At 49.7% G+C, this 18,673-nt stretch overlaps 5 protein-coding genes across 5 annotated transcripts; 3 read left to right on the plus strand and 2 right to left on the minus strand.

Moving 5' to 3' along the window:
- Positions 1 to 4,591: 4,591 nt before the first annotated feature.
- Positions 4,592 to 4,996, plus strand: P153DRAFT_391369 (uncharacterized protein; the record flags this gene model as incomplete). Its single annotated transcript, XM_033671051.1, has 1 exon — positions 4,592 to 4,996. One exon carries the CDS (start codon positions 4,592 to 4,594, stop codon positions 4,994 to 4,996), a length of 405 nt encoding a protein of 134 aa, XP_033518036.1.
- P153DRAFT_435810 (uncharacterized protein) lies at positions 4,783 to 7,492 on the minus strand. The gene is made up of 2 exons (XM_033673181.1): positions 6,918 to 7,492; positions 4,783 to 6,868 (listed from the first exon to the last, which is right to left on the minus strand). Exons 1-2 carry the CDS (start codon positions 7,242 to 7,244, stop codon positions 5,045 to 5,047), a joined length of 2,151 nt encoding a protein of 716 aa, XP_033518037.1. The 5' UTR covers positions 7,245 to 7,492; the 3' UTR covers positions 4,783 to 5,044.
- Positions 7,493 to 7,629: 137 nt separating this feature from the next.
- On the minus strand, positions 7,630 to 8,204 carry P153DRAFT_148766 (uncharacterized protein). The gene has a single exon (XM_033662183.1). It carries the CDS (start codon positions 8,048 to 8,050, stop codon positions 7,727 to 7,729), a length of 324 nt encoding a protein of 107 aa, XP_033518038.1. The 5' UTR covers positions 8,051 to 8,204; the 3' UTR covers positions 7,630 to 7,726.
- Positions 8,205 to 9,801: 1,597 nt separating this feature from the next.
- On the plus strand, positions 9,802 to 10,347 carry P153DRAFT_391371 (uncharacterized protein; the record flags this gene model as incomplete). Its single annotated transcript, XM_033671052.1, has 1 exon — positions 9,802 to 10,347. The coding sequence occupies one exon, from the start codon at positions 9,802 to 9,804 to the stop codon at positions 10,345 to 10,347; it is 546 nt and encodes a 181-aa protein (XP_033518039.1).
- An 828-nt stretch (positions 10,348 to 11,175) lies between these two features.
- Positions 11,176 to 12,081, plus strand: P153DRAFT_412679 (uncharacterized protein; the record flags this gene model as incomplete). Its single annotated transcript, XM_033672114.1, has 1 exon — positions 11,176 to 12,081. One exon carries the CDS (start codon positions 11,176 to 11,178, stop codon positions 12,079 to 12,081), a length of 906 nt encoding a protein of 301 aa, XP_033518040.1.
- Between the last annotated feature and the right edge of the window lie 6,592 nt (positions 12,082 to 18,673).

Genomic DNA, 18,673 nt, shown 5'->3' on the forward strand with positions numbered 1-18,673 from the left:
ACTTGCATTGAAGAATCCGGCTGCGCAATCTAACCGAAGCCAGTCTTGCAATTTTCAAATAGTCAGCATCGGCGCTTGGGTGGAGAGCAAATGCAATCAAACGGATGCAACGAAAGATCGGCAAGAGCAAGTAGTAGACATTAACAACCGAGTGACGCAGGCGCAAAGTGAGCCTTTCAAGCGCCCTCCAAAGTCACATCAATGTTCCGAGACAATGGTTTAGGCTTGATGCTGGTTGCCGCGCCGCATGAACTGCTGGTCATGTGATACGAGCGTTCACCAAAGCGGTACAGGAGCTTGACAATCGTTCTCGCTATGTGTAAATATTCAGAAGATAGAGTTTCTAATACGAGTTTGCTGAGTGATCTCCTTGCTGTGTAGGCTCTTGTTTTGTTTGACTGATCAATTCGTGGAGTTTTGAGAAGAGGCTTCGCGTGCATCATTTCATTAGGTCTCATTATGAAAATCCACGCATCTCAACTGAGCATGCCGCGGAGGAATCACCTTCCATCTGACGTGTGTCGATCGGCCCGTTGCGCAACTCCACCAGAAAAACTCAGGCTCAACAGGAAGTACTCTTTCCAATCATCGAATCGCCGATTTGTGCTGACGGGACTAAACACGCTAGTCTATAGGTATATGCCCCTGTTAGTCATATCGCTCCCTCTGACAATTATTGTCAGCTGACCTGCGGTCTTCTATAGTTAATCCTGCGCACTTCATTCTACATTTGCCTGGGTAGTCATCACCGCAGATCTAATCCCAAGCAACGATTAAGGTTACGGTACTCTAACGTCTTGTTGAGGTACGAGGCCCCGTCCAAAAGCCTTGGTAGCTACATGCTTATTTCCGAAGTCAATCAGTGCTATTATTACAGCAGCGGCTACTTTCGTTCCTAGCAGGCGTGTTCAACGCATAATGCCGCATATGCTATGTACTAAGAAGAAGCGTCCGTCTAATCAACTAACGGAATCCAGACCGAACTACATCAAGAGATGCACCGCGGTGTTGGCCGCCTCGCAGGCGCATGGTTCTTCCTCGAGAATTGGATCCAGACAATCTATTGATTTAAACTTGACACTGCTAGTCCGAGGTTTTTGCAGCATAACAATACATGCATTCAAATTAGGTGAAAAGGAGTTGAATAGGGGTTAAAGATGTAATCAGATTGTACATATATCATGGCGCCTATTTAGTCCAATTAATCGGTTCTCGTTGCCTTCTCCGGCGGGTACCATACTGTTGGTATGACCCTTGAAACAGTTGTACAAAGCTACTCTCGATGTGTATAATGATACACGCGTTACTAAATCTATAAGTTCAATGCGTGTGAGATCGGATGTCCTCCTTGTAGTAAACTGTGTTGCAACACCCCTTTAGACGCCGGCAACCAGCATAATGGCATCTGCCCAGCATGCTTTCACCCCAAAGAAACATATGTCGCAGAGAATTCGTTACATGTGAATGTCGAGTCATGTGCCCCTCCCATCGGTGTTATCACTGTCGGGGGTGTCCGCGCTCTTCTGGCGTTCATCAGCATAGTTTGTCTAGTTCGGTTCAGCCACGAGCAGCTCAATACAAATGGAAACTGCTCACCCATTCTGAACCCATGGCTTGACCAGATGTGTAGTGTACCAAGCTTATTCGCCCCTCATCGAGGTACAAGTACGTGACGCTGGACGGGTGTTCTAGGAAATAGCCAGGTAGACAAGTCTTTGCTTGTGAAACTTCCAGTCCATCTTGATGACTATCGGGTCGATGTCTGGCTAAACGAGGACCGGCAAGTTGATCCCGAACGAATTATTTCCAAGAGGTTCCACCTTATGATAGAGTTATTGAATTGGGTATAACCAAAGACCCTAGGTAACTCAACGAGCACCTTCAACGCGTGAGCATATCTCGACAACTCAACACGCCTCCCAGAAAGAGTGTAAGACTATAAACACAACCAGTGGAAGGGATACATCCTCGCAACATCACGATACCAAAGAATAGTCAACCCGTCTTAGTCTACTTCTAATAGCTGATGCTACGCAACATTGCAAAGCCCCAAAGTTGTAGAGCCAAGCTAGATTAGCGAGAAGAGTTTCGGTATATCTCATGCTGAGTCGAGCGCTAGATACTCTATTCATCATTGCAGTTAAGCTCAATCGAGCGGCAGCAATAAGTTTCCAAAAAAAATAGCGTTTTCGCAACCAGCAACATCGTTAGAGGAAGGAGTATCACCACGGTTCTTCCCGAGCTTTGTCAAAAAGATGTGAAAACATCTATAATTTACAGAAAGAACCAAAGAAATGTAAGGAAATCCCCCTTACTGATCATGATGTTCGAGACATCCGATGTTGAAAATACTGAATGTGAAAAAATTTTGCAGATAGTTTGCAACAGACGGTTCATACTAGGCGTCCCATGGAACTCCTGAGAGACGTCGGTGTTGCATGGCGTTGACGCCGACGGCTTTTTTCAATGAGCTCCCAAAATAGACAATACAATTAATGGAAGCGCGCTTCATTGATGCCAGTAGACAGGCAACAGGCACCTCCGAGACTTCAGATTCTTTCCCCTTGTACCCCTTGAAAGAAATACACCGCTGTAACTCTTATTCCTAGAACTGCATAAGCAACAAAGGAAGCACCGGATAAAAGTTATCGAACAGGCTTTGAAGCATACTCCGCTCAACGTTCTTAGTTCCAAAGGGTTTACGTGATATTCTTCTGTCTCTGCGATCCATCACAAGATTCGGCAGAGACAGCAGAATAAAGTCTCAAGACCACGTGCGGTCAATGCTTGGTATTCGACCAGGCTGATATTAGTATTAGGACTGTCGGTTGCCAAGGGTTAGTTATTCGAAGCACGATGAACGTCAGAAAATATTGCCCTGGCGCAAAGCCACGCCTCACCAATACAGGAGGAGTACCTCAGTACTACGCGGTGATTCTTTCCGTGTCGATTATATATCTGCGTGCGATTTTCCATCATGGAACGCCCAGGCTCTAGTCCGGTAGTCACGTATAAAACAAATAAGTCGAACACTACGCACCGATGAATGCACCGCCTTCTTGCCTTGAGTCTGCTTTCATATTTCTTCAGGTACCTCAGCCTTTCCCGCGAAGCAGTTTCTGGAGCTGATGTTGCAAGTGCATGATCCGGGTATGGAAATCAATCAATAGTCAATTCACCGGCAAACCCCAGCAAATTTGCAAGCGCCGGTGTGATATCTTTGAAGACACGTACCATGCCGTAGAAACCAACAGAAATACAGCAAGATCACTATCTGCAGACATAAAAGATGAAAAATCTCTCAAGCTACGCGCTCGGAGAGTCCGGCACGATAGATCGACTGCGGGATACGACCAACGGAGACAGGGCCGCTGAACAGAGCAGAGGCCATCCGGTAAGGAGGCTGCTCTCGCTACGTCGTCCAAAAGTCTTAGTCAGATGCTCTGTTCTCCAGTGTTCATTGAGCGCCATAGAGAGTACGGCCGAAAAGGGCTACTTCGAGCCTTTTTATATGCAAAAAAGCAGTTGCCCGTCGATTCGGCTTGCATACCACCGCCTGCCACCTCCAACATCCCGGGCAGAGACGCAGTAGACTAGATGTTCTTCTGTATACGAAGATAGCGATGCACAGCACAGAACCAAACATGAGTTCGAAATCGAAGCGGCTGGAGAAGGACTTTCTTCAGCCCGTGGCATTACAAGTTGTGCACGAGAAAGCATCGCACTGAAGCTCCCTCCCATGATTCTGCGCGAGCATTGAGCCATCCAAATCCAAACGGCATATCTCTACCCGATCTGAGCATTGCGCAGTCTATGCTTGAGGAGGCGTTACTTCGCAGAGACGATCGACCAGATGACTTTCTCCAAGCGTTCGACGAAATTCACAGGGGAAGCCTTGCCTCAACGGTTTTTGCAACGTTGTCTTCTTCCTTCAACGCGATGATCCGGAAGCACAAGTAGAACAGATCATGCCTGGTAGCCTTCTGATTGATGAGCGTGCTACGCACATAGCTGCTCGATTCCGGGATTTCTTCAGTCGCAAAAGTGCGTTTACATCCGAAACTCAAATACAGCACCGATATAAAATGCAAAAGTCGATGAGACGTAGTAAGTTGGATCACGCTCATTGTTTTGTAACGATACTTATCTATTAGACGAGGACTTTCATGGTGTTGGCTGCGGTGAGATGTCGATTTAGCGCGCTAGTCAAAATGGTCCTAGCGTTACCTATGACTTGGATGAATGGCTCCCGAATCCAGCTGCCAACTCAATCGATTCGTCCATTCCCGGTCGTCGATATGTTTGTTCCCTCTCTTTTCAAGGCAGAATGAATATGAGACTGCATGGCGAGAAAGAAGAATGAACGGCTTGAAACTTGGAGGAGACGTGTAATGTTGATGAGAATTTCATCTCGTCGTTGCGAATATATCAAGTCAAGTTGACTTGGTGACATGGCAGACAACGAATCTTCGAAAGTAGGTGGAAATGTATTAATACCACGACAAGAAGAGTGTCATGAAATAAGCTCACATGATATTCCCACGACGAAGCCTAAGATCTCGATTTTGATCTTCTTAGTGTTGTGAACAGAATGCTCGGCGTAGTGAACAGGAACCTTCCTATCGGCATCGACAGCTTGATATATATACATAAATACCACTACTCACACCAGATTAACTGTCCCACAATCCCAACCAACGACCGGACCTATACGACCACCCAAGAAAGCCCGTCCTACACCGCATCTGTACACAACGAGACCCCCATCCTCCTCCCAGCCTACCTGACCACAACCCTCACCATCCCCTTCCTCCTCCCGCCAGCCTTCCCTGCACTCGTCTACCTCCTCGCCACCTACACATGCCTGCTCGCAACTCTCTCCTCCGCGCTCTGGATCTGGCGCATAGGCCACGGCTTGCACTGCACTTTGGACAGGAGTAATGGAACGATGCGCCCGTACAATCCGGCCAGTTCGCAGCAACAGCACAACCAGTGAACGTGTGTGTACGAATGCAAGGTTTGATCAGGACGTTTGACATACATATCACAAGCTATCTATCTGCTCGTTCAGCAGCCTCTGCGCGTCATCCTTCTTCTGCAATTCCTGCCTCGCCCTGTCGAGCTGCTTGTGCTGGACCGCCAACTCCTGATGCTCAGCATGGAGCAACTGCTTCGCCTTCGCCTTGATCCCATCCTTCATCTTTCGCAATGCATCCCCGACGCCATCAATACTCGGGCCAAACGCGGAAAGCGTCTGAACAAGGCGCGAAAGCTGCTCGATGTTGCGATGGAGCGAGGCGTGGATGCGTTTGTTGCGTCGCAGCGGCTGGTCGAAGTTCCGATCGACAAAGGCCCAGTCTTGAGAATTGACCATGGCAAGAGCCTCGAGGGTAAGGGCGGCCACCGGCCGTCGACTGTCGATCATGCGAGCAAGCTCCTGGCGCGTCGACGAGGACTTCTCGAGCTGCTCTATGCTGCGCTTCTTGACCAGTTCACGCTCGACAGCTCGGTCGCGCAACTCACCCACTAGAGCTTGGACGGCAGGCAGGTCTTGGCGCAACTTTTCTGCCGACGCGATGGTATTGTTGATAGCGACCACTCCCTGCATTGCTTGTGTCGCGGAGTCGAATGTTGCTGATTCGGATTGGTCGAGGAGGAAGCTGAAGTGGTCCGACTCCCTCGAAACGAGATGCTCGCGCAGAAGGCTCCTCCACAGGAGCGAGTTGATGCGAACGCCAGGCCCAAGCTGGCCTCGGACGGCGCAGTGCAGGGCCGCGACGATGGTGAAAATGCCGCAGTCGTAGCCGTTGGTTTGCTGTTCCATGTCGGCATACTCGACCCGCCACTGCATACTTCCAGGGCGGAGTGAACCTGTCCACACGACAAGGCCGACATTCTGAGCTATTTGGGCGACTTGCTCAGGCTGGACATTGCCTTTCATCGAGTCGTAGATGCGGATCAGGCCGTCTTCGAAGTGGAACACGAGCAGCAGCCAGTGGCGCGAATGGCAAATGGGGGCCAGGACTTGGCGAGCGTACTGGAACTTGCCCTTGGAGACGGGAACGGGCGTCGAGGCGGGGCTGACGTTGCCGGCATCGTAGTAGTGGTAGGCCTCGCAGTCGGAGAGGAAGGCGCGCAGGAAGTAGTCGACCGTCTTGGTGTGCAGCCACTTCCTGGGCAGCAGATGGGCGAGGAGCTGTCGTGTGTCGTCACGTGGCGGGGATGGCGAGGGCGCGGCTTGTCCTTGGTGGGCAGGGAGTGTGGCTTGTGCTTGTGCAGTGGATGAGGGGGTGGCTTGTGCCTGAATAGTCAACGAGGGCGTGGCTGGTTCGACTCGGATGGGCGTCTGGGTGAGGGCCGCGATTAGGTGCGGCTGTCGACTGGCGTGGGGCGACTCGAACCGGCCAGGCGACAGCAGCGTGCTCTCGTCAACGACCAGGGCGGGCAGGGACTCTCTCGCCGTCTTGGCGTCGTCGTCAGAGCCGTCGTGGAAGGTGCTGGCCCCGTCGTGGAAGGCGCTGGCCTCGTCACGGCCGTCATCGAGAGCATCCTGGTCGTCTCGTCGCGCGTGCTCCATGTCTGGGCCGCCGTCAGACGAGGAAGCCACGTCGTCTCGCCGCGCCTGCGCCGTTTGGTCGTCGTCCTGGCTGCCCATGGACAGCGCTGCCCGCTTGCGTTTCCGTGCAGCCACCGTGTTGGCGAGCGGCGCCTCTCCCTGGCCGTTCTGGCGTGTGCGGTTGCCTCGTCGGTCGGTGGTGCCTTCCGCCGCGAGCTCGAGTTCGCCGAGGCGGTCGCGCGCAGCTTCGACATGGTGGCCCTGCCAGTCGCGCGTGCGGTCGGCGCGTCCGTGTTTCGCGTCCTCGTCGCTCTGCAGCATCAGTCAGCAACCACAGCGCCATCACCGGCACAACACGCACCCGGACTTGTTTGAGGACAGCGTGCACCGCCTCGAGGGCGTGGCTCGTCTCGTCGTGCAGCGCGGCCAGCTGGCGCACGAAGCGGCGGCGCGTGAAGGCGGCAAACGAGAAGAGGGCCACGAAGCGCTCGCCGTCCAGCGCCCACTCGCCGCGCTCGAGCGTGTCCAGCGGCACGGCCAGCTCGTGCACCACCTCCAGCAGCTTGGTCGACTCCCCGTGGCTCAGGTGCTGCGTGTGCGCGTCGACGAACGCGCGCCGGGCGGCGGGGATGGAGCGCACCGTCGGCCGCGTCATGAGCTTCTTCTTGTTCGGGGTTGGCAGCGGCATTGGCGAGGACAGCAACGGCAGGTGAGGGAAAGCTGGGGGTGCTGCTTTGCAACGGCGGCAGGTCCTGTCGCGGACGGGGAAGGCGCGCCCATGTCGCACAGCATCATCGCGCTGGGAGGGAAAGCACGACTGCAGCGTCTTGCTTCACCGGCATCCCCTGGCGTGTTACGTGTTGGGTGCTTGTAGTCGAGTTCAGTGCTTGTAGTCGAGTGTTCTGTTGCGGGCAGTCAAACGAGCCGCGAAGTGCAATGCTGAGATGGACTGGTCGCCCTCGCGTTCATGGCTATCGCCACCGTGTTGACATTGCCCGCACGTGCCATCTCATCGTGCAGAACCAGCCATTCACATATAGTCATTGACAGATATCTCAACCATTGAAAATGTCATTCATTTCCAAGACTTCATAAAGCGCACATTTAACCGTTAACCGCCTTTTCACCGCCCAGCCTTTTCGAAGTCGAGCCAGGAATCTGCAGATCACCCTATTTGTGTAAGTTCACCAATACATTGCGTGCACCCAACCAAGCGAGAGAACTACCAAAGACTCGAATATCCTTCCACGCCCAGTATCTAGGCCATATCCAAGAGAGTGATGGGAGGATCACACCTGTCATTTCAAGAGCTACGTCATCATCTGAACTCCAAGCAAATATCTTACTGGCCACGACACGTATCGCGCCTGCATGATGAGATGAACCGGATGCATCGACGGAATACGCCTTACCCGTGTTGGAGCATTGAACTATGACTGTGAGAAACGTAGCTATGACGAAGATAAACGTCAGGCTCTCGTTCCTTTGACACATAGGCAGCGGGAGACGGAGAACACGTATTCTCACAGGATCTAGCCACGCACTTTGGGGAAGCGCTCAGCAACGACGTTCTTCACGTGCTGAACTTGGAGCCGTCTTCCTTGTCCGTATTTTGTGCGATTCGAGAAACTGGGAGTAAATACTCGGCCTGGGAAATAGCCAGAATCGACAGGTACAGATCAAACTTTGGGAGCGTTGGTGAATGGGGAAAGGTGGGAAAGTGCCGTTCCTTGAATGTCATTCGCTCCTAGACAAGTAAGCCTTTTATTCACCTATGACTTCACCACCCATCTACCAGGAGCTGAACCCAAAGTACATTGTCACAGCCTTTACCTCCATCAAGCTACCACAATGTTCCACGGGTACCGAGAGCTGGTAGGAACATGCTCCTTTAGAATTACTCAACCTCGCGCAGTATGCAGTAATACTGGAGACAACTGCCTCACTCGCTCGTTTGAAACATCACCACGATCAAAGCAGTACATAGAGTTCTCGCGGTTGGCGGGCGGCGAGTAGCTGATAGTCACGGCTGTGAACATCTCGGATTGAAAGGAGTTCGGGTTGGGATGTCTACAATCGGTATCTTGACGCCGGACATGGAACGGGGGCATGAAGATACATGTCTTGGTGATATTTACAGTGACAGTGCAATGTTTTTGACTCTTGCTTGGTTCGTCCAGTTGCAGGTCAGAGAGCTGGATCCGTTATTCTCGAACACTTGTACTCACCTGCTCGAGATTCTCTTTCGCAACACACAACATACGTCGATGCCCATCACCAAGCGGATGCGCTGAATGATCCACAATGATGCTGGTATAACTCAACAGCCTGAGTGGTCAATATACACTGGGTTCTACAAAGCTAACTTTCGGTAGCAAATTATACTCAATCAGTTGCTCTTTAAAAGAATGCTCTCAGTAAAGGTTAGTACCAATTCAGATGTACTGTTCGGAGACATAAGAACGCAATATAGCCGTCTTCTAGGAGCAGAGCAGTTTTAATTGACTTAGTTCAGGTTCGGATTCGAGTACACCTCAGGACGAATGCTCCCATCATCAGGCGTAGTGTTGTGAAAACAAAATGAATAGCCGACGCATAGTAACTAGACTTATTCCGTGATATTATATACCGAATTGTAGACATTTGCAATTGTTCGACATGGTGATTTCGTCAGGTGCGCGAGACGTCAAGCGAGGATGATCTTTTGGTTTCTGGTTCAGAGGCTGTGCTTCTGGGAAACTATTTGGTATTACGATGAAAGTTCTGGTTTTTGGTCCAATCATCGACCGTGGTACATTTAAAGTCTCTCGGCAATTCTGGGTGCATGCATCTAACGAACCCTGGCCCTCGGCATCTAAGGCTGACGGAATCTTGTACACTCTGCCAAAGCTTTCGAATAGACAAATTATCATCCTAGGTAGTGTCCCAAGTATCGTCCTGAGTGGTGTCCTAAGTGGTGTCCTAAGTGGGGTACTGAGTGGTGTCCTGACCCTGTGAACGGCGACTACAGCACCCCGCGCCGCGCCGTGCCGTGCAAGCGGTTATCGGCGCGGGCCGCAATGTGGGAAAATCAACCATTGATTCCCTCGGTCACCGTCATCATCGCCAGAACAATTGAGATTATTACTTTCATATCCTCACCTGCTCCTGCCTTTCAAGTTGAATGAATTCCCTGCCAACAGGGAGCTATAGCGAGGATCGCAACGCTCTGCATACAAAGCATGCCGGCCTAACGCTCACTACACATGTCTACGGCTGCGGTAGACCGGGCAGTGGAAGAACGGATATACGAAACGGCGATATGCCCTCTGCTTTGCAAGCTTTTGGCTCTCTTGGGCGTGCAGCAGTACCTTATCTCTTTCTGCCCCCTCTGCCTTCCCACCGGCGCCTATCCTCAGACTGCGCGTCACTTGCCAACGCCTACAACCGCAACCATAGCCAAACGTTACTCCACGCTCATCGCCCTCGCAATGGCGACTTTTATCATCGCGCGACCCACAGCCGTTATCACGTGCCGACATCTCTCTACACGAGTTTTGCAACGCCGTGCGCGCTGCTCGCAGCCATACTGTGCCAACAGGCAAGCACCACGGCACGCGTCTCGAGAACATGTCCTACCGGTACATAACGTGGCTGCAAACGAATCGCTCAAGGTTGGCTCACATCGCCCAACTGCAGAGTACGTTGATGGTCTTGGGGAGACACGCTGTGTTGAGCACGAGGGATACGCCCGTAACGTCCACCGAGCCGTTCTTGGTCGACCAGTCAACGAGCTAAGCGACATATGCTGACCGAAGGAGAGGAAGTACTGATCTCTACGCTGATCCGTCTCGAACTGCAACTCCAATCCCAACCCCGTCACCAATCCCAACACCAGACTCCAGACCCGCCTCTCCCCACGCGTATTTCACCCCGGCAGGATCTTCGCAAGAATGGAAGAACTCCGGCACTGCCACGTCTACTGTTTTGAGCTTCCAAGGCTCTAGTAAATCGGTTCAACCTCGGATGCAAGTGATGATTCAGTCGCGCCGTTGTCGCCAACACTGATGTCCCGAGGGCTACACATAACCCCCTCCGAGCCTTTACCAGCCCCGGCCATTCGTTGAATTGGCAATGACTCCCGTCGCGGGAGAAGTCGTTCTACAATCTCCATCACTGCAGAAGAAAGGCTCGAGCTCTCTCGTATGATTCGTCTTCGTCCTCTCCTCCGATATCGACGATGGTCCACGCAAAAGCTACAACCGCGAGCAAAACCGTACACACTCACCCTCGCCAGTTCATGAACGACCTCCTAACTTGCAACAGATCTGTTGGCAACAAGCACAAGAACACGATGACTGACTCCGCGCTGCCTGCAGCGGCTCGACAACATACATGGAAGGTTCGATCGTAGATACTATACGCCAACAAGTCGCTGGGGACATTGCTGGAGGAAGGCAATACAAACTGTATCTGTTCACCAAAACGCGCCAGTTCACGAGCATATCAGTAGCGCCGCGAGATAACTTGAGAACCCGCTGTCGCGAGGGATCCGTGCTGCCCAGGCTTTGATCGACGCTCGAGATAATGCGCGCTTCGCCGAGGATCGGCACATCAACAATTGTCTCCAATCCCATGACATGACGGTGAGCGGCTTTGATCTCGGATTTGGTAGGACAGTGAAAGGCGTCAACAGAACGTTTGACAGAGTCCACCGAACGCTGCGTGTGGATTTGCAGACGCAGATTGGCCATCACACCAACGCCGTGCTGAATATTCCAGCAGGTGACGATGACCTACTGGGAAAGGTTGAGAGGAAGCAGGATGTCTCCGGTAAGCGGCACCACACCATCCACTCCATGCTCACCGTATCCTCTGAGCATGTTGCGTCAATCTCCGCTACCCATCTCGAGAACGCGCTCCGATATGCCGGACAGCAGCGCATCGCTTCCCTACTCCTCGCATCTGTACAGAGAAGCACCTTCCGGGCTTATGTGCGCCGACAGTCGCTGGAAAGGATGCAAAGCCAGACAGATCATCTCGGCCCCATGCCTAGTTCCACGAAGATCGTCGCGTTCATGACCACGCTCGACTTGAAACAACCGTTGCCTAATGAGAAGACACCAAAGGAACAATTGATTGAGCTGATTGAGCAGCAACGGATTGCCCATCGAGTTATCACTAGTGCAAGGGAGACGCATCATGGAGGATGCCAACCATTCTACCCTGAAGTTTCTGGTTTTATATCGATGCTAGACGACGTGTCCTTCCAGCATCGCGTCTCTCGTGGGAAGGTCGGAAGACCTAGCGCCCTCCGATCCGCCAGGCAGCAACGGATTGCGTCTCAGCCTTTTGCTTCGGTCAATACTGGCCAGAAACGAGAGGACACGAGATCTTGGGTCGGCCCCGATATCTCGCAGAGTCTTGAAAGAGTAAGTCTGCGGAACGGTGTTGCCATTGCTGCCGAAAGCGTCTTCGATGCATCGAGGTTGATGGAGGAGAACAATGTTATACGTGGGTATCTTTTTCCAGTAAAACAATACTAGCACAAGCCTATCTTTTGCCGAACGCATGGCATGATTGTGGAAGCATCAAAGTCAAACCTCCTTTCGTGCTCGGCTTCAGCACGATTCTCGATCAAGTGTCTCGAACGCATTCGACCTGCACAGAGAAGCGCGAGGCGATGGATCCTGCGCAGCAATGTGCCCAGGCGAATGATATCTTGAAGTGCCACCATACTGCAGGGTTTTGACTCTACCGCGCCCAACCCATACCATCCATCTTATTCCCATCCCCAACTTTCATCAAGCCCTGAAACAGACAATGTCAGCTGACTGCATACTTGCTCGCGTTGCAGAACACGTCTCTGCAGTTATTTCGAATTTCAACGGTCTGCGAGACGAGCATCAACAAGTTATTCGCATCATTGCCCCATCTCAATAGTCTTTCCAAAGCCAATACTCACGACCTCGACCAATCGATTCCCCTCCTCTCCCTACACTTCCTTACACCTTACCACCGACACTCGCCACGCAAGCCCTTGAAGCCCGATTCACCGCTGTCACCAAAGACACAGTCATTCTCCACTTACCGTGCCTGACCCTCAACCTCCAAAGACGTGGCCGGGGTGGCGAAGAGAGAAGCATATCGTCTCAAAAACGCACTCGTGTATGTGCGTTGTTTGGAGTATCGGCCAGACGACATGGGGACTTTCATAAAGAGTGTGTTAGGGGGGGGGGTCCATGACTGTCGGATGGCAATCTGGGGCGATTGGGATGGCTTCTCTCCTGGCAAGATGTGGAAGGGCGAGGAGAATGGCGGGCTCAATAACAATAACAGACAGAGGGGCGGTAAGGGGAATCGCACCAGTAGCTGTTATGAATCGAGAAGCGATCGATTGAGTATATCGAGTCAGGAAGCGGCCAGGGCTTTAGAGGCGCAGGTTCATGCAGAAACGAGATGTAATTTTGATTAGACTTGGCTTATAGTGGAATATGAATGAGATCATTAGGGAGGCATTTTTTGTATCGCTATAGACCTGACTTGAAGCTGTTGGTCAATGCTCTGATCAAAGGTTCGCGTTGCATCGTGACTTATGTGCGTGCCACTTCAACACTGGCACTGGTACCTGAACACCAAAGTCACCTCGGTCAATTTTAAGAAGTAAAACATTGTTCAAGTTCATTCATAGAACTTTCTCAGACGTTTCTGAGTTTTGTAACAGTTCTCGACTTGATGTGATCGAAAGAAAATCAATACAGTCAACGTCAGATCTGAACAGGCCAATCGTGAGATATGCATACCGCAGTAAAGAAGACGATGGGGTCAGTATAAGTGAACTAGTAATGTTACAAATCTTCCAATGGCTCTGATGAGAGCTTTACTTATCCCTTCTAGTAGTCTCACTCGCTACCAGGCCTTACAGTCGTGATTCGCCGGCCCGCAGTTCAGAAAGTTGCCCTGTCGAAGCGCCAAGCCGGAGTCGCGATCCACTCTAGTACGCATGTAAAACGTAAATTCTTAATACAAAACTTGTGTAGAGAAATCATTTGAAGCTTATAGCAAGGCCTTATAAGATGTACGTCATGCTAAAGAATTTAACGTTACAAGGGGTTTTTATAGGACTTTTAGCAAGGAAAGCAAATCTTCAAAGTTCAGGAACACAGCGATATTCACTATCTTACGGATCAAACATCGGTACAGAACTACATATTGTCTATTGTTAAGGAGTCTCGAGTGACTGAATTGTTTTGTATCAGTGCGACTTTACTTTAGTTATCCAGTTCGCGACGGTGCAATGATAAAAGAGAGTCCCAGGTAGAGCCTCATCATTACTGAATATTCTTGTCCACATTGACATGAGCGCTACACTGACTGACGCGTAGTTATAATGTCTTAACAAGAACCATAAGTGTAGAATGATTCTGTTCTGCTGTATCAACTTCCATGGTATCACTATAATCTTCTTGCAGCCCTTCCCGTCGTAGCCCTCCGCCTGAGCAAAACATGTGAATACATACCAGCAAGCTCTTGCAAAGAAGACAACGTAGACCTTTGTGTAGACAAAATCATGGACATGATCTCGGTAAGGAAGGGTATTGCTCGCTGCTCCTTGGAAGGGCATACGGTTTGTGAAATGCATCTTGTAGGCGTCAACTCTCAATGCCACAAGTCTAGCACCGGTCAAAGAAGGGTTGCAATTGTTGTTGTATCTGATGAGGAACTGCGCTCAAATCGGGACTCTCAGTAGATGTACACACGCAAAGAGAGGATTTGGGTAGTGATGACTACTACGGACGAAATCGCCGAGGCGCTTATGGAGGGTTATCTAGATATGCAGGAAAGGATCTCTGACTCAGATGCCATGCTCACAAAGGTGTACTAGTGTTGAAGTGACGACCTTACGAAGCACACAGGAACTGTAGTCGACAAATAATGCAAGCCATTCGTTCCCATGTTCATGTTGACCATCTACATCTACCTTCACATTATGTCGAGCAGCCGATATCATTATAATCTACCTACCATGCACTGCAAGCACTGCGCAGGCGACTTCATCTTCTCAGAAATTGAGTTTCCTGCCTAATGTACTTATACAAACCATCGATGTCGGGTTCCCTTCAGCAGCTCCGCGCCGCCGATTCAAACAAGAGCGTCGCATTTCCACCTCAGACTTTCCTTGATCTCCGCGGCACACAATGCACGCTCGTTTGCATAGGGCATGTAAGGGCACAAGGTTTATTTTGGGTCGTCTGTGGTGGCATCTGACTTTTATCCAGGAGAAACACTGGCGTGACCAGGACGGGAAGGCTCACGCAATCGTGAAACTGGGATAGTGGTATCTGAAAGAATACAACACATCTGTACTCACACATGCAACCAAGATAGGAGTGAGGAGCGCAAGATGGGATGAAATCTTCACGAATTTGGGTGAGTAAATGTATGAACTCATCCGACAAGAGATTCTCGCTCTCATCGTCGCTTCTGCAATCTGCGCTTATGGAGAGCAGATTTCGAATATAGGAAAATGAGAAAGCAACCGAAGAGCTTGCTAACATTTACAGAGACTGCTACAACTATAAGAGATAGCTGCTTGGTGGCAAACCTAGAAGATATTGTACACATCATGCGTGCCGTACCCTGTCTTTGGAGTCTATCCTGGCGCAACAGACTACTATGATGTAAGCGGAAACATCTACCGCTCTTCCTAGCAACATTGTGATGCAGAGAAATACGATATTGGTACGACAGGCTTATATAATGCTTTTGTCAAGGAGCACTCAGCAAGTGAGGCATAAAGAGCTACATCTAAATTGTGCTTTGTAATGAGCCGATCGACTTACAGGCGTCAGGCACCGTTCCAAAACCTGGTTGGTACGTTTAACAACTTCGAAAAGCAGAGTCTTGAACCAGCATGCAAAGAACCGCAGAACTGCCGCTCCTGGTTTTGAGCCGATCCTGCTATCCCGGGCATAATGTGCTGAGTCCTTCTCATCTGCCCACCGTGATAATCCACCATTCAGCGTATTTATTGACAGACGTCTTCGGACGGTTTAGCAAAGACGCCAGTCCCTTTGATGACAACAAGCTTTCCCTAGCCTACCTCCGCCATCTTGGTACAGTAAGGTGACTCGAAAATGAGCAAATCCGAGCCGCGCCACCAGGATCGTCCTTCATGATGCGGCACAGACTGTATGAACCGACTGACACGGAGTGCGGGTTGGAACAACAGACAAAGGCCAAAGGTTTCCCGTGAAGGGGATGGAGAAGTCATGGGAAGTCCAACGTTGGCTTTCCCTTCCACGAAGCCTGAACTACTGCGGAAATTTCGTTTACATATATGTCGACGATCACAATTAGGCTATAGAAACGTCCCATAATTGGCAAGGGGAAGCGAGAGGATGCGCCGTCTTGTTTGTCCACATCACTCTTTATCTACGATGGCAGACGAGCCACAACATAACCTGAGCACTGCGCCCACATATCATCAATCCACCGTCAACGAATGATTCCGATATAATGCAGCGAGTATCCAAGATATCTAGACAAGTGCTAAATCTGTAGCTCTAATCATTACATCAGCGAGTGATAGGCATCTTGTATAAAGAGCACATCACCTAGGACTTGTAAACATCAACACTACACTGCAGGCCACGCCAGAATAACTTCGTGCGGAGACGTGCAGCTATTCTGCCTCAGTAATTGGAACGATGAATTCCCAATGCCAAGGTCTTTGATTAGACTTGGAAGTAACTCGCTCGTTCGCCTGCTTTCTTACCTAACGCATAGTCCACAATGGGAGCGACCGAATTCATCACAAACGACATCACCAGACAAACTACCCAAGTCTGTGTTAGCAAAGGAGGTGATATATTCTGGCCTCAAAGTGTATCCCTGAGCAAGTACCTTGGGTTAAGACATTAGTGTAGTTGGAGTAAACAGAGCAGTGGATTATCTCTAAGGCCAACTCTGATACTGCTATCTTGCTTCTCTATCCTTGTTGGATGAAGCTATCCTGATACCATATTGTTTCACATGTTAACAAAACCCCAGTCTATTCCAGCCCCAAGGAAGACAATGTCGATTCTAGGCCTCTCTGCTCCGATAGCTATTTTTGTGTATCTTCCAATTCTTGCTTATCTCAATAAGCACTTCATCTTCTTAGTTAATTCATAGTTATAATGTGGTGGATATTTCCCTCATGGTTTCGTGTATCCGTTTTGAACTCTCCTCGTTGATTGACAAATCTCTTGAAGTTCAAGGTTGAGTTTCTTGATTGGTTGGTTCTACAGGACGCTCTCCAATCTCGTTGTATCCTCTAGAGAAGGACCTACCGAGCCTGCGGTAAGTATGGGGAAACAAATTCGAATCTAGTCCCTGTATCGCCCAGGACGACCAGCGCTATTAATCGGGCAGCGTTAACCTTAGCTCTTAATAGAAAGTGCTATTGAATTCGTTTTAGATAAGGATATCCAAGACTACGTAGTTGAACCTAGACAATGGTTCCTACTATTTGAGGACCGACGCTAAAGCTTAGCGTGTCCTGGTTGTTGGGATTGCGGGGTACGTCGCGCTAGGTTCGTTCCTGGTTCCTGGGTCAGCCACCCTGACCCACAACGTTCGTACATGCCTGTTTGTGAATAGGTTGAGCATTAGCAAATTCGAGTACTCCCAACCAACAACCCCAGTAATCGTGACAGGGAGCGTGCTAGTGACCATTAATGCCCTTGATTTCGTAGTAGAGTAGAGATTTGTGGAACACAAATACTTGATTCAATGCTGACAATAAGACTATTTATAAGCGCTCCGTCTAGAAGGCGCTTCTGAACCGCTACCAAGAACGCTACCAAGCTCTCTCGTGGGAAAGTATCTAGCTGAAGCAGCTGCCGCACAAATTCAAGTATAGGGCTAAGTCCGTGACCTTCATGCATAAACATCGTAGACTCGAGACCAAAATTGCACAACTTATTTCACTTTAATTCCTACTGTTTCCTTGGACTTATTATATCATGATGTACTTGCCCAAGCCTTGTGTCTTACTCTTGTGTCTGAGTCTTCTCCTTGGGGCAGCGTTCTCCTTCTTCTCCGTTACTTCTTGGAAAAATAACAGTCACTCTTTGTAAGGGGACAAACGTTCTTAGCTATCACGGTGACTATTCTCATGATGCCGCGCAGAGCCGTGATCGATGCAGCCACTCGGGCCAAGTGGATACAAGATTCTGGAATTGGACCTGGATCTGCCGAACTTCTCAAAGCTGATTTCGAAAACGGTAGTAATGTAGGAGAAGTCCAGTAGATGCTACTGGGCGACTCTACATTCTATTCTCAGTTTAATGTTATAGTAGAAATCTAGTAAAACGACGGTAGAATATGAGATTGAGTAATTAGTTAAAGGTAGAAGATATACGAATAATAGTTAAGAGATGAGATAAAAGTGGTGTGAGGAAGGTGCCTTTACCTAAGTCGTGCTAGGAACGAACGACACCAAGGCAAAGTTAAAAGTTTGGAGAACTAATCTTCTTGACTAAAGTCAAACGACTTTTGACTCGTGGCAAGACAATTTACTATGAAAACGAGAGAGCAAACTGCCCAGAGCCAGCAGCATAAGGTTTAGAAACTTTACGTGAAGCAAATTTATGCTTTCATAATTAAAAAAGGCATTGGATCAATTTAAACACGCTTTACAGTTGTCTTTGTATGTCGTTGGGCTGTTATTCCTTAAACTGATTTCTAGAGATTCCTTGTAGAAAGATAGCTGAACTTAGACTTAGCATTAAAGTTCCGGTTACTACAAGAATGCAGTAGAAACAGTATTACTAGACTCGAAATAGGTAATCAGATAGAGCTACAATATACTACAACGGCTGGGTTATGTACCGGAGAGTTGCGACCTTGAGACGGGCAGGCGGCAGTCAGCTGAGAAATTTTAGGTTTAGACGCGCGAGCTTTATTAAAATGGAGGATGAAGGTTTCGCCACACAATTATAAAGAGGTTGTTCCTCGGGGGTAACGTGCATTTGAGAATACCATGAAGCGCCGAAGCAAGAAGAGTAGAAATCTTGCAATTAGTAGATAAATAACTCCAATAGGCCCTCCAAAGAGGTTCGAGAACACAGAGGAGTGTAGCATGCTGCGGAG

This window comes from Dothidotthia symphoricarpi, assembly GCF_010015815.1.
Source record: "Dothidotthia symphoricarpi CBS 119687 unplaced genomic scaffold P153scaffold_28, whole genome shotgun sequence".
NCBI lineage: Eukaryota > Fungi > Ascomycota > Dothideomycetes > Pleosporales > Dothidotthiaceae > Dothidotthia > Dothidotthia symphoricarpi.